Source organism: Myotis nattereri, assembly GCF_964212035.1.
Source record: "Myotis nattereri genome assembly, chromosome: 10".
Lineage (NCBI taxonomy): Eukaryota > Metazoa > Chordata > Mammalia > Chiroptera > Vespertilionidae > Myotis > Myotis nattereri.
The window spans coordinates 31,069,529-31,093,897 of NC_138085.1; the positions used below are offsets into that span (position 1 = coordinate 31,069,529).

Here is a 24,369-nt window from a genome sequence, read left to right on the forward strand (position 1 = left end):
ACGTAGGGTTTTACCTAAACTGCCGTAGTAATTAATGTTGACTCAAACCCACATTTCAAGAGGAGAGCCAAGTTATTGTTCACTTCTCTGTTAAGACACTTATTTTTTTCTCCTCCAGTGTTCGGTGAAGAGGTCTTGCCGGGGGAATCCATTCAGGCACCCGCTCTGGCCACCCCTCCCGCCCAGGCCGCGGCCTCTGACAGGTCCCGGGGGCCTGCGAGTGTCATTGGTGGTGACCGCAGCCGCGCCGCCGCCGCTGCCGCCGCGACCATGGCCTCCGGTAGCAGTGGGCTCGCCGCCGCCCGCCTCCTGTCGCGATCCTTCCTCTGTGAGTCCGGCGGGACTTTCTCCTCCAGCCCCGCGAGCTCCTGGCCCGGCGGCCCGTGTCGTCCTGCAGACCGCTCCGGGCCCTCCGGGGCCGGACTCGGCCAGGGCCCGGGAGCCGCGAGAGTCCGGCCGCACGTCGGGGACCCTGTGGGGTGCAGGGAACCTTGCTGGATATGTGGGCGGAAGCAGGGACCCTTTGGGGTGCAGGGAACCTTGCTGGATATGTGGGCGGAGGCAGGGACCCTTTGGGGTGCAGGGAACCTTGCTGGATATGTGGGGTAGAAGCAGGGACCCTGTGGGGTGCAGGGAACCTTGTTAGATGTGTGGGGCGGAGACAGGGACCTTGTGGGTGCAGGGAACCTTGTTAGATGTGTGGGCGGAGGCAGGGACCCTCTGGGGTGCAGGGACCCTGTGTGGTGCAGGGAACTTGCTGGATATGTTGGGTAGAAGCAGGGACCCTGTGGGGTGCAGGGAACTTGCTGGATGTGTGGGCGGAGGCGGGGACCCTCTGGGTGCAGGGAACTTGCTGGATGTGTGGGGCGGAGGCGGGGACCCTCTGGGTGCAGGGAACTTGCTGGATGTGTGGGGCGGAGGCAGGACTTAGGCTGCTGGCGGGGGAGCACTAGCGTGGCTGCGCCAGGACTCGGGTCTGGGAGCCTGGCAGACCTGGGGGCTTGCTCTTGCCCCGCCCGCGGTGATGAGTGGCAGGATGGGGTCGGCATCCAGATTGGCCTGTTGAGGAGTGAGGAGCGGGGTGGTCCCGAATGAGGAGGTGGGAGGGTGAGCGGCATGTTTAGAGGTCGGGGCAGTATGTCTTAGGAAACTGGGGGCTAAGGCTGTCCCTGGCACAGAAGGGACCTACATGTCTGATTGTCCTTAATGTAGAATGCAGGCTCGGCAAAGAGGTGGGTTCTGCACGCAGAGGCAGCATAGCCCCGAAGACTTCTAGAAGCTTAGGGCTGGCTGGGACCTTAACCAGCTTATTTGCACTGTCCGCGCGAGGCGGTGTGAACCCTCAGTTTCTGAAAACGTAGCAGCCAAGGTTCCCAGCCTTTGAGCGGCGCTGACTGTAGGAAATTCTGGCCGTGTTCAAAGTCTCTGTGTTTTTAGGGAGATTGTGTAGGAAGAGACTTTGGAATCAGCCACATCAAGGTTTGAAGTCTGGCTGGTCCCTTACAGTCTGTGTAATAACCCCGGGCACTTCTAAATCTGTTTTTCAATTTCTGTTTCAAATCCCATGAAAATAATAACATATTTTAGCAAACCTGAGACATCATCATTTGTAAGATGCACCGTTGTTTTGTCTACCATTAACAGTGGAAAATGATCACTGATTAAAACTGTGACACACCATCAGCTGTCGTATGCATCCTGATTTCAGACATGTTAGAAAGGTGCATCCTAGAAATGGTGACATACAGGATGATCTGGGGTCATTGTTCGGGATAAATAAACCAGTTTATATAAAGCACCTAGGCTGAAACAGCATTAAGTAAGGTACTGTCCTATCTTCCTGGGCTTTGCTTCTAATTCTGTTTGTACCGAATATCGGATGAGACGATTCATTTTTTTGAGAAGATTACATTTTCAAAGTGCATAGGGATGGATGTGTGTGCAATAGCTACACTTAGTTCCCAGATCACTTGAGGACAAAGGTCTGACATAACATTGGCAAGTAGGAAAAGATTGGGTTTCTTTGGGAAAGTTTTCTGGAGATTCTTATGGTATAATTTAAAGGCCAGTTGAAAGTGTAGGCAGAAGGAAAAAAGGAATTAGTTATACCTATGTCTTTATCTCCTGGGGTCTTTGCTCCTCTGAGTGTCTAAAAAATTCTAGCCTGCTTTAGCAGGAGGAGAGTCTAGAGGAGAAAGGAAGGATGTCTAAAAAAGATCAGGATCCTTAATCCACCCTTAGCAACAGTTAGCAATCCTCTCACAGAACTGAAAGTTCTTTTTTCCTAGACTCGAAGGACCATGAGGCCTTAAGAGATCATCTAGTTTAGCTTTCTGTTGCTGGAGTGGTCTTCAGTTAACCCTCGTCATGTGATCAACCTGTTAATTAAGGGTCTGAGATCTAAACCAAATTATCTCTGCCTGTCTGGTGTGGCTCAGTGTTGAGCATTGACCCATGCACCAAGTGGTCACCTGTTTGATTCCCTGACAGGGCACATATCCCTGTTGAGGGCTCCATCCACAGTAGGGGGTGTGCTCTCTGAAATTAATAAAATAAAAACAACAACAAAAAATACTTAAACCAAATTACCTCCTATACTAGAGGCGTTACAGACGACAATATTTAATGTATGAAATCTCTAAGTCCCCTAGATCTTCTCTTTCTCAGGCCACGTTTCTAAGCCCATTTTTGCTTCCACTAGAAAAACAGCACCCATAACAATACCATGCAAACTTTGTTTTTAAAAGTTAGTCACAAACTAGGCTCTGAGGTTAGTAATAAGACTAGAAATGCTAGGGAATTTCGTTCCCTCAGTGAAGTTTTAATTGATGGTACATTTTGTGCTGAAGGTCACAAGTGTTGCAATTTTGGTTTGAGTTAGGAAAGAAACCCCAAACACTTGTAGATGCCTTCCAGAGTTCTGTTGGGGGCAGCCTGGAATGTTCAGAAATTCCTGAGTGAAAAAACCCAGTTCTGTAGCTTTTGAAAAAAGGGAGATAATTCAGTTGAAGTGGGAGAGAAAGTAAAACAAAAAATAAGGAAGGCTTTCCAGAAAGTTTAAGGTTTTTATAAGCACCTTTGAAGTTGAGTAAAGTTTTTCAAGAAGTATAAAGCAATCAGCGTCATTTTAAACCTAAGCCCAGGAGTTCCTATAAGGTGGGTCATTTATAAGAAATAGGGAAGATGAGCTAGTATTTTTGAACCTGAGAATTATGATGTTTTAATGCGAGAAAGTGAACCTTACAATTCCATACCTTTGTTTGGCAAATGAGGAAATAAACCCAGTATGTTTCCTAGCCAGTATCAGAAAGGTACTAGAATGCCAGTCATTTAACTCTGCAGTGTCCTTTCCACTAATACATGCTGTGCTCTGTGATACTGTAAGAGAGAGAGAGGGAGGGGGAGAGAGAGAGAAACACCAATCAGTTGCTTCCTGCAAACAACCTGATCAGGAATGGAACCTGTAATCTGAGTGTGTGCCCTGACTAGAAATCAATTGAACCTGTGACCTTTCTGTGCACTGGATGACACGCCAACCAATTGAGCCACACCAGCCAGGCTAAGCCTCCTTTTGTGAAGTATTTATTTATTTATTTTTGCCCTGCCTTTCCCATGTGTTTACCAAGTTGTATGGACCTGGTTTTGGAATCAGGGACACATTTAGAGGTGCGGTTGGGAAAGGAGACCCTCAACAGTGATGTTTCAGATTCTAGTATCTGTTGCTATTGCATCTAAAAACCAACTCTTTATTTCAAACCTGCATGATGGCCTTGATGTAAGTGCACCAATGTAGCCATGAAAAACTGATTTGAGTTTTCTCACATCAAGCTTGTTCTTCCATACAAACATAATTGGGGATGTGCAAAGTAATTTCTGTAAGTATAGGGGAACACTTTCATGTTGCCAAAAGACAGGCATTTCATTGCTGTACACCCACATTTTTAATTTTTTTAAGATTATAACATTTTAAAAATTGGGTTGTATTTTATCATGGATGGATTCTTATAATAAATTGGCAGCATTTTTATTTCTAGTACTTAGTAATGCTTCTTAAAATGCAGTGGTGTTTTAGATTTGATGAGATAAGGTACTTATAGCTAAGCTTGATTTGTAAGTAACTATTAAATGAGTATATAATTTTGAATTTGAATAGTGGATTGTTTGGGGTTTAGAAGTGGCAGCTGAGCTACTCTGCTATGTTTTAAGATTCTATGGCAGGTGTGGGGAACATTTTTTATGTCAGGGGCCATTTGGATATTTATAAAATCATTTGCAGGCCATACAAAATTATCACCTTAAAACTTAGTCTGCTATATTTGGTCAAACATTTAATTAAATCACCCCTAATGCCTTGGCAGGGCCAGACCAAATGATTTCATGGGCCTTATACAGCCTACAGGCTGGACATTCCCCACCCCTGTTCTATGGATAGGGAGCAGGATAGCTGTATTGTAATATATATTATACATATGTAATACATATGCAATAAATAAGCATAATATCTACACTAATAAAAGACAAACATGAAAATTGACCATACCTTCCCTATGCCTTAAGCCACACCCACCAGCCAATCAGAGCAACTATATGCAAATTAACTCAACCAAGATGGTGGCCAGCAGCCACGGAGCTGGAGCAAGCAGGAGGCTTGGTTGCCCCAATGATGGAGGAAGCCAAGCTTCCTGCCTGCCGAGGCAGGCTCTGAGCTCCTCTCAAAGCAACAAAGTTTCAATTATAGAAGGTAAATAAACCCCAGATACCTGCTTTCAGCTGGCCGTGGCCACGGAGCTGGAGTGAGCAGGAGACTTCCCCCGCCCCTCCCTGGCCAGCTCTGAGCTCCTCTCAAGGCTACAAAGTTTCAATTATAGAAGGTAAATAAATCCCAGAATTAAAAAAAAAAGAAGAAGAAAAGGAGAGGCTGGGAACTTCCGTCGCCAGGGGACTTGGCCAGCCTGAAAATGGCCCTCAGCCCCTCACCCAGGCTGGCCAAACCTCCATGGGGTGAGGGTCCCCACTGAGGGGGGTGCTTGACCAGCCTGCAAACAGCCATCAGCCCCTCACCCAGGCTGGCTAGGCACCCCAGTGGGGACCCGCACCCTGAAGGGGGTGTGACCAGCCTGCAAACACCCATCAGCCCCTCACCCAGGCTGGCCAGGCACCCCAGCGGGACCCCCACCCTGATCTGGGGCACCCTTCAGGGAAAACTAGCCGGCCCCCACCTATGCATCAGGCCTCTATCCTATATAATAAAAGGGTAATATGCAAACTGACCCTAACAGCAGAATGACTGGGAATGATTGGTCACTATGACACACACTGACCACCAGGAGGCAGACGCTCAATGCAGGAGCTGCCCCCTGGTTGTCAGTGCGCTCCCACAGGGGGAGCTCTGCTCAGCCACAAGCCAGGCTGACAGCTGCCAATACAGCGGTGGTGGTGGGAGCCTCTCCTGCCTCCTCAGCAGTGCTAAGGATGTCCGACTGCAGCTTAGGCCTGCTCCCCACTGGCAAGTGGACGTCCCCCAAGGGCTGCTGGGCTGCCAAAGGGATGTCTGACTGCCAGCTTGGGCCCGATCCCCCAGGGGGCGGGCCTAAGCCAGTAGGTGGACATCCTCCAAGGGGTCCCAGACTGCAAGAGGGCATAGGCTGGGCTGAGGGACCCCCCTCCCCCACCGAGTGCACATATTTTTGTGCACCAGGCCTCTAGTATAATAATAAAAGCATAATATGCTAATTAGATTGGACAGCTGAATGACGTCCTCTCGGATGCTTTTCCGGATGATCTTAGGGACGAAGCCAGGGCTGTGAGGGCCAGGCCCCTTGCACGAATTTCGTGCATCGGGCTTCTAGTATTCCTAATAAGTGTACATTTGTTAAATTCATGAGTATGCACAGGAATAAATGAGTAACAAGGACACAGTTTGAGAGGTGAGCTGAAGGAGGAGTATTTTCATGAACGGAGTTTCAGGTGATGGTTAGGAACATGGTACTGTGGTTTGAGTCAAATCTGAGCAGGTGCTCTTTGGCCGTAGCTTCATTAATCCCACAGCATCTTGTAAAGGATGTGGTTGCTCTCTATGTGGAAGAGGACTCAGCTGGTGGCTGACTGGTATAGATTTGCAACCCCTGTTGCGAGCACATCTCTCTCCCATTTCTCAGTGCCTTTCCTTCATCGCCTTTGTTACATTTTGCACTTTTGTAGTTTTGTGTTTCTCAGTTTAATGTTTATCTTTTATACAGACTCCATGTGGGTAGGGCCTGAGTCCATCCATCTTGTTCTGCCCTGAATCCCTAGTACCTGGCAGATAACCTGGCACAATGAACACCTCAGAGCAGTTTGGTCTTCTCATTCTGCATTAGTAATAAAAATGGTAATAAATAGCTAATAGTGAAATAGCATTTGCTCTTCCTTAGGCATTATGTTATGTGCTCTACATATTATGAATTCACTTAATTTCCAAATTGCACATGAGGTACATCATATTATTATTTTACAGTGTGGCTGCACCTTTAAAATGCTTCATATGTTAAAAGTTTACGTGTGTGCACATATACGTTATATATAGACATGGATTAGTATATTTACATACAAACATAGAATATGCATGAAGACATGTATAAAACATTCTGGTTGGACTTATTTTAAAATGTGAATTATATATGGCCTCTTTAGAAGATGATTTACATCTGTGCTCACATCGGATGTGAACCCAATTTTGGGAGTACACCAGTCATTTTGCTACCCAGTTATAGACATCATCTCATATCAACGTCACAGCATCCTCGTGGGCAGCTGTTACTCCATTTACAGATGGGAAGACCTCTGAGGCGAAGGGAGATCAGAAGACTTCCCCCAGATCACACGGCTGGTGAGCAGCTGAGCACACACTCAGTCTGATTCCTGGGACTGTGTTCTCAGCTGCTCCTGGGACTCAGTCCCAAGGTTAGGCTGGCCAGTTTGTAAGAACCTGAAGAGAAGGCGACTCCGCCACATTCCCTGGAGGGGGCCCAAGGTGCGGCGGCTACAGCCTTCACCACTGGGAAATTCTTCCTGGCGGCCAGCCTCAGGCCTTCCTGCCGCCCTGGTGTTTAGTTAAAAATGCTCATTTTCTTAATATTAGTAAAGTCAGTGTCTCCTCATGTTTGATTTACCATTTTTCTGCCTTCAGTTGTCTTTCTTGTTTGTGGCCTTTATTCATTGTTCTGTCAGGCTTTTGGTCTCTTCTTGTTGGTGTTTCATGTTGCTAAGGTTAATTTCTTGTCTGTTAACATGTTATGAAAACATTCTCCTGGTCTGTCATTGCCTTCACTCTGCTTGTGGTATGTTTTGCTCTGAGCTCTTTCTTTTCTTCAGTATCACATGACTGCTCCTGGATTTCATTTGTTAAAGAAAAAGAAAAGAAAAAGGTTAGCATGGAATTTGTACTAGATTGATACGGTGTTGAGGACAGCTAGTAGTATTGAGGGCTGGACTTCTGTGTAATCTACAGATTTTAGGGAAACCTCCAATCTTTATATTTTTCAAATCACACAGAAAGGGGTGGAATTTAAGACATTTTGCTTGATATAGTGTTTCTTTTGCAGACCCTGCCTCTTGTCCTAAAATTCAAACATTTTCCGTGCACCTGCACTTACCATGGTGTATAAGACATGGTTCTTACACTCAGGGATTTACAGTGAGAAGTTCTAAAAATATTTAGATGGTACTTGAAATAATCTAAAAATAAATTTAAACAGAAATTAATTCTACTTAGATATAATGTAGTAAAGAAAGTAACAAAATTTACACGCCCATCCTCATACAGTGTGTGGCATTAGTATTATATGTTATCTAGTATACTAAGAATTTCATTAGGGTAGAACACCCTAATGGTGATTGTAGAATCACCATTGTGGCTGCTGGGGCACCTCAAGGTTTTTTTCTGGGGTTCAGAGGCCACTTTGATTGCTGTCATTTCTCATTCAGTTGATCTACATATTCTAGAGCAGTGATTCCTTACCTAGGACCTCTTGTGACTGGTTTATCCCTACGGTGCAGGTATCAGTTTGGATGGCATGGTGCCCTGAATCCCTAGTACCCGGCACATAACATAGGGTACTAATATTTGCATCTATTATATGCCTTAGAACATAGGGCATACATGGGCCAGGACTAGGGCAGAGGTGAAGAGAGTTTTTAGTTCCTGAGGGATTATAGCCATGGCCAGGAACACAAACCACTTTTTTTTAGAAAGTGGGAGGTCAAGTGTCAGATTTTAGGAATGAATTGCTGGCAGCCCAGGGCTCAATTTGGAGGTAGCCCCAATGAGGAATCCATTCCTAACCCTACCCTCTCTATCCCTGCGTCTCCTGACTTCTACTCTCCCCGCACAGATTTACTTGGGGTAGGAGATTTACCCCAACTGCCCAAGGCCTACAACAGTACTTTTCACACTGTGCGGTTGTGGCCCACTTTATGTCAGTTCAGATGGATTGTGGGTTTTTTGAGGGCCCAGATCAGCCGTGGGCAAACTATGGCCCGCTGGCCGGATCCGTCCCGTTTGAAATGAATAAAACTATTGAAAAAAAAGACCGTACCCTTTTATGTAATGATGTTTACTTTGAATTTATATTAGTTCACACAAACACTCCATCCATGCTTTCGTTCCGGCCCTCCGGTCCAGTTTAAGAACCCACTGTGGCCCTCGAGTCAAAAAGTTTGCCCACCCCTGGCCCAGATTCTCTTACTCGGCACTTATTTCTTGATACTCAGCATTGTGGCTTGGCATAGGTTCTCCCAAATATTGATTAAATAAATGAATAGCAGGGTCATTGCACAGGCTGAGCAATAACAAAGGGCTAGGAAACTGGAAGGGGAGCTGCTATTCCTCACACTTTCAAAGCAGTTTTTAGGAGCACCAGCCATGTGGTGTTCTGAAGCTTGAGCTCCATAGAGTATATCTAGAAGGTCCGGGGTAGGAGGTGGAGTAAGAGAAGGTAGTAGTCTTAGTTGTTCTGGTATTGAGGTCATGTTTATGTACAGAGGTAGACCTGTCTTTTCTCAGGATGAGAGGGGGCAAACATTATCCTCCCCTGTAGCAGAAGACATTAACTGTCTGATGTCTCCTTTCCTAAGTGAGTGGGTATAAGAACATGTGGAGGACAAGACTTTACCTTCAAAAAGCAAGCATTTCCTTTTAGCAAGGATGGGCTCCAGGTATTCTGATTTTGTCATTTGCTCGTTAATCAAATCTACTTTCCTGCCTGAAAATTCCAGATAGATGGACTATTTATTGGAGATTCCGGGAATGGGGAGCTGGGGGGCTGCTGGAGCGGATTCTGCCAGGAATAGCAGCCGGGGAGGAAAGGGTGCAGCTCTTTCATAAGGATTGTGGTATCCAGCTAGGAGAATTGGCAGCTAAGGACCAGAGTGGGTCTTGAGTGACGGCACTGGCTAGGGTGGGTTCTTAGGCCACAGATTCCTGTTGGAGAGTCTACTGGCCCGGGTTCAGCTGCTTGGCTGTGCCCAGTATGCCAGGACTTGACCCTCAGTGCTCCCTCATGGCCCTTTGCTCAGCATAATCTACTTCAAGAATGCAGCTGTTTGTCATCCAGCAGGTCTGTGTGCACACAGAAGACTCCTTCCCCGTTGGTAGGGAGACATGGGCCTGTCTCTCCCCTGGAGGTCGATGGGACTCCAGAATTCAAAGTATTAGAAGCTGTGCTCAGCATGTGAGTTGAGATGACCCAGGGGGTGCTCAGAGGGCCAGAAGCAGATAAGTTATGGAACCTACGGCCCGAAGATCTAGGAGAGCTATGAGGCAGTGATTCAAGACGAAAAGCCTGGCGTGGAGCCTGGCGTGATAAGATGTGCTTTTCTGGAGCTAGCTTTTCTGGACTACCTCAGTTATAGGTGGACAGCCAAGCACTTTGAAAGGACCATGGATGGGCCACGGACACAGTAGTTTGGGGCTCTGATGGGGGTTTAAAGGTAGTCAGAAGGAGCCCACAATTTTAATTCATCTGATCTCTACTTTCTGTTGGTTTTTGAAATATGGGGAGTTGGCTTTAGTAACTACATAGGTTTCTCAGTTTTTGTTGAGATAGATAGGTTGCTGAAAATAACTTTTTAAAAATGTTTCTCCCACATCTACTTTTCCTATTATATTTTCTCTATTTTTTTTATATGTAAGGTCTTGAGTGTTATATTTGAAGAATTTAAATGAAGTAACTGGATTATTTTAGATGTTTAATTCTATGACTTAACATTGGATTCTATTTTAGAAAAGTTTTATTCTAAGACTTAGCATTTGATGTTAATATTTAATGTTAGTATTATTATTGGGGAATGAGATACAGAGTTCTGACAAAGTTTTACTGTTCTCTCACCTGCTGTTTATAGAATTTGGGCTTCACGGGGTTGGGTCCCCTGGGGAAACATGTGGCTGTCCAGCAAACATTATTAGTGGGAGAGACACCTGGATTTCAGTCCCTGGATTGAGTTTGAGCCATTGGTCTTTCAGCCTGTTTCTTTTTGAGGATTGAAAGTTATAAACTTGAGCTTTTCTTTGTCAGCTCAGAAAAAGCTGTAAGATAGAGGTTCTCAGTAAAGGGGTATTCTGGAAAACAGAACAGCGTCTTTTTTTTTTGTCACCAAGTTCAATTGATGATCCAGAAGTTTGGAAAAATTGTAATGTATCATATTTGCTTTACTTTTCAGTGCAACAGAATGGAATTCGGCATTGTGCCTATGTAGCTTCCCGGAAACATCTCTACGTTGATAAAAATACAAAGGTTATTTGTCAGGGTTTCACTGGTAAGCAGGTATGTTTCAAGATTTTTTAAAAAAGATATATGCTATAGATGCAAAACATTTTTCATGATTTTCTATGTTTTTAATACAACAAAAGTTATAATGCATGATTGTTGCAGAAAAGGAACACAGTACAGCAGTGGAGTTGTATCTTAGGAGGAAGTTCGTTATACTCAGCCTTTAAGATGAAAATTATATTTAAACTTTCCTTGAGAATTCCTCCTGGGATTATATTATGTTGGAAACCCACATGTTCTCCTCCAGCAAGTGTAACACTACTGGTTTTCCTCCAGCACTAGGACAGATCACAATTTCCTTAATTAAGCAGTAGGTAAAGTAGGCGGCTTGTGTTTAAGTCTTGTACAAAAATAATACGCAGTGAAACATAGCTCTGTAATCAGTGTGGGGAAATGTGCCAGCCCAGAGAGGCTCCTGGGTCTGAGACAGGCTGAGGTAGCAGCACATTGACTTCTCCCATCTTATGCTCTCTCTGTGCAATGGTCTTGGAGGAGACTAACAGGAAGAATTGCTGGAAGCGTTTTAATTTGTTCTCATTCTTTTATATTTATTCTCTCTCCCTGTCCCCTGCCTACATTATAGAATTTGCATAAGTTTAAATATATCTGCACTATGACTCCATAATAAAATGCAACATAAGAATCTCCTTTCCCTCTTTCCATCATTCTTCTCTCCTGGAATTCCTTCTGTTAACAAGTTGAATGTGTCCTTCCAGATATTTTTCTTGCTCATATGTATATTTATATAATGTGCATTCTACAAAGCTTATTCTACAATACATACAATATTATATATACATATCTTAAAACACATTATACAGTGTATAATATAGATCCTACAAATATCTCTATATATAAAAAGCTAAGTGACCTACCGTCCATCTGACCATTTGACTGACTGACCAACTGGCCGGTACATATGACACACACTGGCAATTTAAAAATAAATATTGACTCGCGGATGTGTGATACATATAAAGCTCTCGCTGGCCCAGTTGCATGTGACGCCAGAATGTATCTGAAGACCAACTATTGGCACAACGTACCAGGGTTTTTAATTTTAAGCTGAATGCTCTTTTAAATGATATATGTAAATTTGATTTATTTGGCAAAATAATAGCTAATATTCATGCCATCGAATTTCAGAAACGCGGACTACCTCACTTCACTCTCACATACTATTGATATTAGACAGCGAATCCAAATTACGAATGGAAGATGACATTGACCGTATAGCTAAGGCGGAAATTCCAGATGAAGACCAGTGTCCTCAACTTTTTCAATTTGTAAAATCAAATATGGTACATGGGCCATGTGGAATACAAAATCCAAATAGTCCATGTATGGAAAATGGAAAATGTTCAAAGGGATTTTCACACTTATTTGAGTGATAATTCCATTGATTCAACGGATGATGCCAAAAAGGAAAAATTTCCCATCGAATTTCTTAATAATATTACTCCTTCTTGAATGCTATGTCATAAATTAAAATTGAAAGTAGGTACAATCATCATGCTACTGAGAAATCTTAATGGTAAATGGAGTCTTTGTAATGGTACTAGATTTATTATCAAAAGATTGTGACCTAACATAATCAAAGCTGAAGTATTAACAGGATCTGCAGAAGGAGAGGTTGTTCTGATGCCAAGAATTGATTTGTCCCCATCTGACACTGGCCTTCCATTTAAAATAATTCGAAGGCAATTTCCCGTGATGCCAGCATTTGCGATGACTATTAATAAATCATAAGGACAAACTCTAGTTAGAGTAGGAATATTCCTACCTGAACCTCTTTTCGGACATGGTCATGGTCAGTTATATGTTGCTTTCTCTCGAGTTTGAAGAGTATGTGACGTTACAGTAAAAGTTGTAAATACTTCATCACAGGGGAAATTAGTCAAGCACTGTGAAAGTGTTTTTACTCTTAATGTGGTGTACAGGGAGATATTATAATAAGTTTAATCAATTTATCATTGTTTTTATCAATGTTGTTTTTATATCATGTTTTTGTTGTTTTTATATCATGTCTTTGTTATTATATCATGTTGTTTATTAATCAATTTATCAATCATTGTTTTTATCAGTGTTGTTTTTATATCATGTTTTTGTTATTTTTCTATCATGTCTTTGTTGTTTTTATATCATGTTATTGTTTATTTATTAATCTATATATTATTTTCATATACATTTTACTAATTTTTTTTCATCTCTGACACTTCTATTATAGAGAAAGGGCAAATAGCGATATTAAAATATTTTGTATTGTAATTTTATAATATTATATTCTATATACTATTTTGACATGTAATTTTTTGCAGTAACGTAATTACTGCATGAATCTTTCTTCTAATTAATTTCCTTTCAATGTGCATGAATCCATGCACCGGGCCACTAGTATGTCTATAAAATATATTCTCAAAAGTAGTTATGGGTGTCAAAGTTTTTATGTATTAAAAATTTCAACAGCTACTGCTAAGTTGCCCTTTAAAACATTTGTACAAATTTGTAGTTGCACCATAGTAGATGCACAGATTTTTCTTTAATGAGGGGATACTACCAAATCAATTAGATGATTGTGTCTTAACTCAAAGTATCCCTTTATCAATCACTAAAGCAGAAATGACAAGATAAGAGCAGATAATGATTTTTTTTTTTGTAATTTAAATGCTATTGATTTTTCTGTAATTAAAAAAATTGTCATGCCCATGCTGCAGCATTTTGGTAATCTAGAGTAGGAGTTGGCAGGCTTATTCTGTAAAGGGCCAGGTTGTTAATGGGTTAGGCTTGGTGGGCCATGCTGGCTCTGTTACAACCACTCAATGGCATTGTAACAGCAAAAGCCACCATAGACAATTGTCAGTGAATGGGCATGGTTGTATGTTAGTACAACTTAATTTAAGGCCAAAGTCCTCAGGCCATAGTTTAGCAACCCCTGATCTAGATAGAGGATGCCACCTAAATATTAAATTTCTGTAACTTTTATTTTTAAAGTACTTAGAAATTACTTAAAATTATATGGTTCTTTTTTTTTTTTTTTTTTTTAAGAAAAAGAATTTGGTTTGAAGGTTGTTTTATATAAACTGTCCCTTTGCTTTTTGACTTGTTTTTGAAATAACTGGGCACAAAAATATGAATTGCAGTGGACTTTTGTTTTTTCTTTCTCTACTATCTTAAAAAAAAAAAAAGCCACTACTAACAAAAAGAAACACGTACAAAACCTTGAAATTTTCTTTATAGGTGAAACTGACTTTTTTATTCTGATAGCCATGTATTTTATGAGTATCACTCCTACATTCTAAACAAAGTTGGTGCTCATCTAAGAATCGAAGTACATGTTAGGTTGCATACCCTGCCAATGAAAGTCAAATGCAGTCTCTTTTTGATTATTATTAATTTTGTTAGCATATAACTAAATGTTTGATTAACCCCAATTCCCCACATATTTTTATTACATATAATTTTGTTTTTCTGTTTGCTAAACTTTATATGATCTTATGACATTTAACCTCTGGCCTATTTTCTTAAGAACCATTATCCATGGTGTAAGGACTATTTGAAACTGTCTCTAATTAGGTGATAGTTTGCCCAAATATTGAAATCTAAGGTTGTTAGATTTCATTGTTTCTCCTTTAGTTAGATTTCTTGGTTAAGATTCCAATATTATAGGTAATGATGAGGTCTGAAATACAGAGCTTATCTTCATAGGAAATCTGCATTTTGTCTTATTAGCTCTTTTTTATTTCAGAGTGGATTCCAACAGTGCAGGTTTCCAATGGAATTTCTTATACTCACTTAGATGGCTGCTAAAATTATTCCAGTTCTTAACTGTGCACTGGCTAAGGATAATGGGAAAACTAAGGAAAATCAGCTTACTAACAGGAAATGTTGCTGCTGTTTAGCGCTACATTAGGAATGAAAGTCCAGTTTCGGTTTGTTTTTCCTTGCCATTCTAATGTAGATTAACACCTTTGCAAAATACAAGAAAAACCGCAGCAGTATATTGCTGTAAAAATTTGCAAATGTTCTCACTTTTTGTATTTTTTATTAGATTTTTTCCTTTCTTCCTGACTTCCATTCTTGTCATTTGTGTGTGTGTGTGTGTGTGTGTGTGTGTGTGTGTGTGTGTGTTTATGTCACTGCAGACCAGAAGGAGTCTGTATACTTCGAATAGCGCTGCTTTAAAGAGAGAGCTGTGGTTCTTTCCAAAATTCCATCACTGACTTGAGACAAGTCATTCACTTGCTAGGGCCTAAGCTTCCTAGTTTGAAAAATGGAGTAGTTGAATTAGGAAATGTACTAATTTTTAAGGCCCTAATTTTTACTCTATTAATACAGCGGTTCTCAACCTGTGGGTCGCGACCCCTTTGGCGGTTGAATGACCCTTTCACAGGGGTCGCCTAAGACCATCCTGTATATCAGATATTTACATTACGATTCATAACAGTAGCAACATTACGGTTATGAAGTAGCAATGAAAATAATATTATGGTTGGGTCACAACATGAGGAACTGTATTTAAAGGGCCAGAAGGTTGAGAACCACTGCTTTAATAGAATTTGAGTAGTTGAGTCAGCATTTTTATATCCTTGTGGAATGACCACATAGACCCCACACAGTTTTCAACAAGTCCTTAATTGAGAACCTTCTGTATGTAATGTATTGGTTTAGGTGCCATCTCACAGTGAGCAAAAAGGATCGAAATCACTGCCTTCATGGAATTTACATTTTAGTTGCAGGGGAGAGAAACACATCAACAAAATCCATGAGTAAGTTATGTGATATGTTAGGAAGTATAAATGCTATGGGAAAAATAAACCAGAGAAGGAGAAATGTGTGCAAGTTTGTGGAGTCATGGTGGTGATTGCGAAGGGGGGATTTTATATCATGTGTTCAGGGGAAGGCCCAGAGTCCAGATCTAAGTGAGATGTGAGAGTGAAGCAAGTGGATATGTAGGAGCAGTATATCATTGGGGAGGAGGGCGTGGTACTGGCATCTGTTGAGTGGAGGCCAGGGATGCTGCAGAGGGGACTGCGAGGCTGTGAGGCGGTAATGTGCCTGGTATGTGTGGAAGCTGCAAGGCCACTGTGACAAGTGAAAGGAGCAGTGAGAACAGTAAATGAGGCAGGCAGGTAAGGGTTCTGAGATGGGGAGGCAGGTTGGATACTGACTTGTAGGCCAGTGTACCAGTAAGAGTTTGGCTTTTCCTATGAATGACATGGAAAACCACTGGAAGGTTTGAATAGAGGAGTGACACGATCTTCCTTGTGTTTTAACAGGATCACTGGCTGCTGTGTTGAGTATAGATTGAAAGGGAGCAAGGGCAATACTTGGTCAAGAGTTGATGGTGACTTAGACCAAGGTGGGAGCCATAGAAAGGGTGAGATGTCAGTTTTATTTTGAAAGTAGGGCAATATGCTTCACTGATGCATCTGATGTGAGATGTAAGAGAAAGAGAAGAATCAAGGTTTACTTCAGTATTTTTGGTTTTGAACAACTGTTAGGAGTGGGGTTGTCACTCACTGAGATGGGTAGACTGGAGGGGAGTGATCAGGAACTCAGTTTTGAGCTCTTTAAGTTAAGACACCTACTCGTTCTCCAAGTGGAGATGTTAGCTAGGCAGTTGACAGTGTGAGCATAGAATTTAAGGCAAAGGTCTGGGCTAGATATGTGTGTGGGGGGGCTGTCTGTATGTGTATGGGAGAGGGGTCACCGTATGGATATTTATTGCCATGATAAGGGAGGAGGTCACCAAGGGCACAAATTTAGATGAAAAAGAGAAGTCTAAGGAGAGAGTGAGAAGAGGGAAACCAGGGGAGGTAGAGCCCAGACGCCTAGTGAGAAAGAATGGGTCAGTGTCGGGAGGCATTTTTGGTTGTCACAGCTGATGGCGGTGGGGAAGAGGGTGTGTTACTGGCATCTGCCGAGTGGAGGCCAGGGATGCTGTTAAACATGATACAAAGCAGAGGACAGTCTCGCATAACAAAGAATCGATGTGTCTAAAATGTCAGTAGTGTCGAGGTTGAGAAGGAAGAGTGGATGGATAGGGAAATACAGATGTTGTCTGGGCAGCTTTAAAAGGCTCACTTACGGTAGTGACCATAAATTTAAAGTGAGATCAGTTAGCATGGTTTGTTTTTTCTTCAGCTACTGTTTGGCTACAAATGTGCCATCTTAGAGTAGGTGGAGAATTGGATTTAATGAAGGTTTTGATTTTGCCAGATGTGTAATTGAAGTGAGGGAGAGCCAAGGTTGCCGTGTGAGTGTAATGACTGATCATGGGTCTTAAATTGAGTAAAGAGGAGTGTGAGGACTCCAGGAGCTGAGGAATAGTGACAAAGAGGTGCCAAGCAAATATGAGGGTGTTTCTGACCCCCACACAAATTTGAAAACGGAATAAAAAGAGACACCCCCTCTATATACCCCCCCTTTTTTTTTAACAAACAGCTTTTTTGGCTTTGCAAAGTCCTATTTGCTTCATGGTTTAAAGCTGTGTAGTAAGTTGGTGAGAATGCTGGGTATTTGCTACTGTTATCTCTGAGTAGTTCACTTGTTTGTTTTCCTTTTCCAAGCTGCTGAAGATTGCCTTTTGGCTTCCCAGCCTGCCCCTTCTCAGAGTCCTATGCTTTCTCCCCCTCAGGGCACCTTTCACAGCCAGCAGGCTTTGGAGTATGGCACCAAACTCGTCGGAGGAACCACTCCAGGGAAAGGAGGCAAGACGCACCTGGGCTTACCGGTCTTTAATACTGTAAAGGAGGTAATTATTGGTACTTGGGTGTGGTGTGGCAAGAAAAGCAAAGCAGGGAGGGCCTAGCCAGCATGACTCAATAGTTGAGTGTCGACCTATGAACCAGGAGGTCACAGTTCAATTCCTGGTCAGGGCGTGGTCAGGGCACATGCCTGGGTTGTGGGCTTGATCCCCAGTGTGCATGCAGGAGGCAGCCGATCAATGATTCTCTCTCATTGTTGATGTTTCTATTTCTTTCTCCCTTTCCCGTCCTCTCTGAAATCAATCTAATCTAATAAAAGAGAAACATGCAAATTTACATACCTACACTATACCCACAAGCCATGCCCACCAGCCAATCAGGAGAGAATATGCAAATTAACCTAACTAAGATGGCAGGGGTCATGGAGCTGGAGTGAGCAGGAGGCTTGGGTTGCCCCTGGCAATGGAGGAAGCCAAGCTTCCCACCTGCCCTGCCGGCCCTGAGCTCTGCTCAAGGCTACAAAGTTTCAATTATAGAAGATAAATAAATCCCAGATTCCTGCTTCCAGCCTGTGGCTTGCCTAAAAATGGCCCTCAGTCCCTCACCCAGGCTGGCCAGGCACCCCAGTGGGGACCCGCCCCCGACCCTGAAGGGGCTGTGGCCAGCCTGCAAACAGCCATCATCCCCTCACCTGATCCCCTGGGGAGTGGGCCTAAGCCAGCATGTGGACATCCCCTGAGGGGTCCCAGACTGCAAGAGGGCACAGGCTGGGATGAGGGACCCCCCGAGTGCACAAATTTTTGTGCACTGGGCCTCTAGTAAATATGTGTGTTAGTATATTTTAAAAAAAGAAAAGCAGGGAGGAATGAGCATCCTTTGGATACAGATCTTAATTGTGCTCCTTTTGGGAGAGTCATGTGCCATTTTAAAATCCCGTAACCTAGAGAAATTTAAGTCACAGTGAAAACCAATGGATCCACTTGAGTCACACATGTCCAGGGTGTTTTCTCCGCAGCCGGTGTCACTTCTGGCTACAGACACACATCAGCTGCTAGGGGAAGCGTGCTGTGGCTCGGCTTCCGTTTGGCTTGTTACCCTTTCCATCCTTTCTTCTTCCAGGATGTTAGTAGTGCACATGCCAGCATCAGCCCTCACACTTACTGATCATGGGCCGTTTGCCAGGCACTGTACTAGGTGCTTCACATACAGTGCCTCAGTCAGGCCTCATTCTGAGGTAGGTGCTGTTATCCTCTCCATTTTAAAGACAAGGATATAACTCGTGCAGCGAGGTTAAGGGTCTAGTTCAAAGTCTCGAAGCTGATAAGTGGCAGGCTTAGCATGGATCAGAGTAGTGTGCTGTTCCCGTGTGAAAAACTGTTGTGTCACATTGACAAGTCAGAGTTATAATCTCTTCCCCAAATTGCTGATCTTATATAATAAACCCTTACATGCAAATCGACTAAACGGCAGAACGACTGGTCACTATGACATGCGCTGACTACTAGGGGGCAGACACTCAATGCAGGAGCTGCCCCCTGGTGGTCAGTGCGCTCCCACAGGGGAAGTGCTGCTCAGCCAGAAGCCAGGCTCACGGCTGGCGAGTGCAGTGGTGGTTGCGAGAGCCTCTCCTGCCTCCGCAGCAGCCTGGGGAGCGGGCCTAAGCCATCAGCTGGACATCCCCCAAGGGCTTCCGGACTGCACGAGGGGACAGCAGGCCGGGCTGAGGGAACCCCCCCCCCCCTGAGTGCACGAATTTTGTGCACCAGGCCTCTAGTTTCTTAATAAAATTTTAAAAATGATTTTTAAACTTCATTACAAAACGAATATGTGCTTATTATACAAATTCAGATGATATAAAGGTTTGTAAAGTTAAATTTTTGCCTTTATAGAGAGCTAATTTAAGCCATGTGTAATTCCTTTGTATACTTACATGATTATATATAAAAATAATAGTATTTTAAAGGAAATGGGGGTGAGGGGAGGTAGGAAAGGGTAAAGAGGATAAATGGTGATGGAAGGAGACTTGACTTGGGGTGGTGAACACACAGTACAATCACACAGATGATGTATTATAGAATTGTACACCTGAAAACTATAATTTTATTAACCAGTGTCACCCCCAGTAAATTCAACAAAAAAGAAAAAAATGAAAGGAAATGGTAGTACAAATTCTTGAATATTTAATTAAAAATATCTAGGAAATAAACTTAGTACTTTGGATTGATGAATTAATGATAAAAATTATATACTGCTCCTCCCTTTCTTTTAGGGCATGCTTTTAGTATTATTTTTTAAAGTACAGATTTGTAGACAATTTCTTTTCAGAATGCTAACTTCAAATTATAAGTTAATTTGTACTTTGAATCTTAAGATGTAGGAAAAAACGAAGTTATCATTCAAATTTGAATTTTTTATTTTACTTTAATTTTGAAAATAGGGTGTACTGTGTGTGTGTGCTTTAAGTGTATTGTATTTTAGAGAGTTAAAAAAGCTACAAATAATATGATCAGTGGAAGAATCATTTAAAGTTTTTGCTTTAATTTTTTTGTATTTTTCTCCCCTTAAATTGGATGATGGCCCTAATCGGTTTGGCTCAGTGGATAGAGTGTCAGCCTGCGGACTGAAGGGTCCCAGGTTCCATTCCGGTCAAGGGCATGTACCTTGGTTGCGGGCACATCCCCAGTAGAGAGTGTGCAGGAGGCAGCTGATCGATGTTTCTCTCTCATCGATGTTTCTAACTCTCTATCCCTCTCCCTTTCTCTCTGTAAAAAATCAATAAAATATATTTTAAAAAAATTCGATTATGTCTGCCTCCAGGACAGGCAGTGTTAGCTTCCTTTGCTTGTCTGGTTATTGTTGTCAGTTTCAAAATACGGGAGGAGCAGTTTTCATAATTCCTCCAGGTAGATTTGACTTTTGTCATGAGCCTTTTTTTTGCTTTCTTTTAAAGAAAATTTTTGTTTGTAAGCAATTTATTTTTTATTTATCATAATACAAATAGACATATTTGGAATATTCTGTAAGTTCTTTGACAGGTACTGTTTATTTCTCAGTTGTTCAGCTCTTACAAGGAGCTTTCCGAGTGAGTAGGATGGATACCTTTTATCCAATATTACCTCCAGCTTCTGACAGTATTTGTAGCCTTAAGAGGTAGAGAGCTGTAGGAAATATTTTCCATAAAATGCCTACTTGCCCATGACCTGACTTCTGGTTTCATCCTACTTTTTATTTCTTTTGTTACCCTTTCTCTGTTACCATTTTGAACAGAGTTTTTGAAAAACATATTTTTTTAATATATTTTATTGATTTTTTTTTTACAGCGAGGAAGGGAGAGGGATAGAGAGTTAGAAACATTGATGGGAGAGAAACATCGATCAGCTGCCTCCTGCACACCCCCTACTGGGGATGTGCCCACAACCAAGGCACATGCCCTTGACCAGAATTCAACCCGGGACCCTCCAGTCTGAATGCTGATGCTCTATCCACTAAGCCAAACCAGTCAGGGCTGAAAAACATATTTTTAACCATTGGCATCATTTGTGGATGATTTGGCAGCATCCTTTGACTCTGGGGATGTGGAGCATCACTGTCTTTTACTTCTGTCCCCTTCTAGTTGCACCTGAATGTTCTGTAGCTTTGTATTTGTATTATTCATTGTAAAATCCCATGGCACAGACATCCAAAGGGTTTTGATTTATATCATGACTAGGTTACCTTTGAACACGTGCAGGGAGGTGGCCTGCTGTAACTGAAAAGACTAGATGCTTTGGAATCAGATAGACATAGTTTTGAATCTTGGCTCTGCCACTTCCCAGCTATATAATCCCACGCAAGTTATTTAATATTCTTGGCCTCAGTGTCTAAGCATGAAGCGCTGCGGTGATGCCTAATGCTTCTTTCACTCACATTCTTTTCTGTGGCCACTTACACATGTTTATTCCTAATAAATATGCAGTTAGAGTAAAAATTGTCAGCTAAAAAACACTTCACTTTTGCTGTCTCTTATATTTATCAAGTATAACATATGTATTTTTAAAATTGATTGATTTGAGAGAGAGAATATTGATTCGTTGTTCCAACTTATTTATGACTCACTGGTTGATTCTTGTATGTGGCCTGACCGGGAATTGAACCCACAATTTTGACGTATTGGGATGATGCTCTAACCAACTGGGTTAACCAGCCAGGGCAATTATACTGTATTTTTAAAAAGATGTTTGAGAGTCTAGTTCTGAGGCTGAGGGACTCAATAGTCCTTTTTCGCCTGAGGAGGTATAGGGTCTTTGGTACTGAATAGGTGGTACATTGTCTTATAAGCAACAGAAATAAACATGGCCATAGGAGTGAGGGACACAAATGCAAATCAGGCCATGCTTTCAGGTTTACTGATAAGCTATCGCCTGAGGGATATCTCTGATCCTTTAAATTCAGTGGCATTCCAAGGGGGCAGGGAGGAAGCCAGGAGGACATACCATGTTCCTGGTGGTGTCCTTTTATTACCCCAAGACATTATTAAATTCCTGGTACTGAATTCATCTTTCAATGGTTATGACTTAACCAATAATAAAGTGCTCTGTGCTTAATGTTTCAGGCCAAAGCACAGACAGGAGCGACAGCTTCTGTCATTTATGTCCCTCCTCCTTTCGCTGCTGCTGCCATTGACGAAGCTGTTGAGGCGGAAATGCCCTTGGTCGTGTGCATTACTGAAGGTATCCCACAGCAGGACATGGTACGGGTCAAACACAAAATACTGCGCCAGGGAAAGACAAGGCTGATCGGGCCAAACTGCCCCGGAGTCATCAATGTGAGTGTACAAAAGAAGAAGCCCGGATTTAGCCTCACAAGGCTCATTACCTTTGGATCAGTCCAAGTGTACTGTGTGGATGACCTAGGAGTTACCATTTCTTTTCACTTTTCTGAAACTGTGATTTCCTTTTCTTCAGCCTGGAGAATGTAAAATTGGTATCATGCCTGGCCATATTCACAAGAAAGGAAGAATTGGTGAGTATGTTTCTTATAGATTCAGAAAAAATTCTTTGTCCTAAGCTCAGAAGTTACAAAGAGAATCTGTGACTGTGTAAGTTAAATTCATTTTCATTGGCAGGGGAGTTTTGTAGTGAATCAGTTCTATATCCTGAATTAAATGAGTTTGAGAAGTTGCAATGATTCTATAGAATCAATGAAGATATTTTAGGGGTATTTTAAAAGATTCTTTTCCTGCTCAGGTGCCATGGATTCTTGGGTGTATCAATAGTTAATTTCGTTTTATTGCTAACTAATATTCTGTTATGTAATTACTAGAGGCCCGTTGCAGGAAGGTTCCTGCAAGAATAGGGCTTCCTGCAGCTGGAGCGAAGCAGAGAAGGGAGCGAAACCCACCGAGGGGGGCTTCCCTCCCTCCTCCACTGCCCGCTTGCTTCCCTCCCTCCTCCGCCACCCCACTTGCTTCCTTCCTGTCTCTGCTGCCCGCTTGCTTCTCCACAGCTTCATTCCCTTCTGCAGTGCTTGGCTTCCTTCTACGTTGTCTTCAGTCTTCACTCTGCGCCTGCAAATGCAAATTAACCGCCATCTTTGTTGGGTTAATTTGTATACTCATCTGATTGGCTGGTGGGCATAGCGGAGTGACACCAATTTGCATGTTTCTCTTTTATTAGTGTAGATATCACAATTTGTTTATTCTCCCATTGATGAACATTTGGGTTATTTCCAGGTTTGAGCCATTATAAATAAAGCTAAAGTGAATGTTTATGTAGAGGTCTTCTTATGGACACGGTTTCATTTCTCTTGGGTATAAGATACCTAGGAATGGAATTGTTAAGTCATAGGGTTGAAGTATGTTCATCTTTTTAAGAAATTGTGAAATAATTCTATAAAGTGGCTGTTCATTTTTACCTTCCTACTGTCAGTTTTTGAGCATTCCAGTTGTTCTATTACTTCAGTCTTTAATTTTAGCCATTCTACTGGGAGTTAAATGGTGTCTCATTGTGGTTTTGAGGACTAATGAGGTTCACTGATGACTAATGAGGTAGAATGTGCATATTCGCTATTTATATATCTTCTTTTGTGAATTACCTGTTTAATATTTTTCCACATTATTTTTTATTGGATTATATTTTTATTGTTGATTATGAGGATTCTATAAATATTCTGGATAGAAATTCTTTATCAGATATATGTGAGTATTTTTATTATTAGTTCTTTTGTGTCCTGTCCTATAATTACTTTGCCCTCTTGGATATCACAAACTTTCTCAAAATGTTTCAGGAAAATTGTACTGCTACTTGTTTAGTTCTCAAGGTCATAACCAAATTAACATCTCAAAGCCCATTATGCCTGTTATTATACTCTTCACACCTAACCCTCACTAACCTGTACTGTTTCTGCACAGTAATTGATGGTTACAGTAATTTATAAGCCATGACTATTAATAATAATAAGAATAATCAACATAGTAAGTGAATGTCAGCTTTGTAGTTCACAGGACTAGGTTAAAGGTCATAATTTTTCTTTATTACTACCATCTCCTAGAGCTGGCAGCCCTGATGCCAGTAGGATACTTGCCATGGGAATTCCATAGACCATCTGAGTTCTAGTGGGGGCTTGTCTCATTTAGACACTGATCCTGTTGTCATATTTGAGTATTTTTTGTGCTCTTTGGTCTGCTTTGGATGGCTACTGCTGTAGACTTGAGGTGATCATAGAAGAAGGAGTGCCCTATGCCGAGTTGTCTTTCTGATCCCTACCCTGCTTTTCTACATGGCCATAAACCTAAAAACCAAAAAACCGAGAAGTTAAGGGAAATCCTTTAGACCTTGGTGCTCTGAAAGACCATAACACATGGATGAGGCAATCCT

At 42.2% G+C, this 24,369-nt stretch overlaps 1 protein-coding gene across 1 annotated transcript in view; it reads left to right on the forward strand.

Annotated features, from left to right (window-relative positions):
* The first annotated feature begins 211 nt into the window (after positions 1 to 211).
* The window catches only part of SUCLG1 (succinate-CoA ligase GDP/ADP-forming subunit alpha), a 37,458-nt gene continuing 13,300 nt past the window's right edge, over positions 212 to 24,369 (forward strand). The window contains exons 1-5 of the mRNA XM_081101320.1: positions 212 to 328; positions 10,699 to 10,802; positions 17,446 to 17,562; positions 22,107 to 22,319; positions 22,459 to 22,516. Coding sequence (XP_080957446.1) covers positions 271 to 328; positions 10,699 to 10,802; positions 17,446 to 17,562; positions 22,107 to 22,319; positions 22,459 to 22,516 — 550 coding nt within the window. The 5' untranslated portion in view covers positions 212 to 270. The remainder of the gene's footprint in view (positions 329 to 10,698; positions 10,803 to 17,445; positions 17,563 to 22,106; positions 22,320 to 22,458; positions 22,517 to 24,369) is intronic.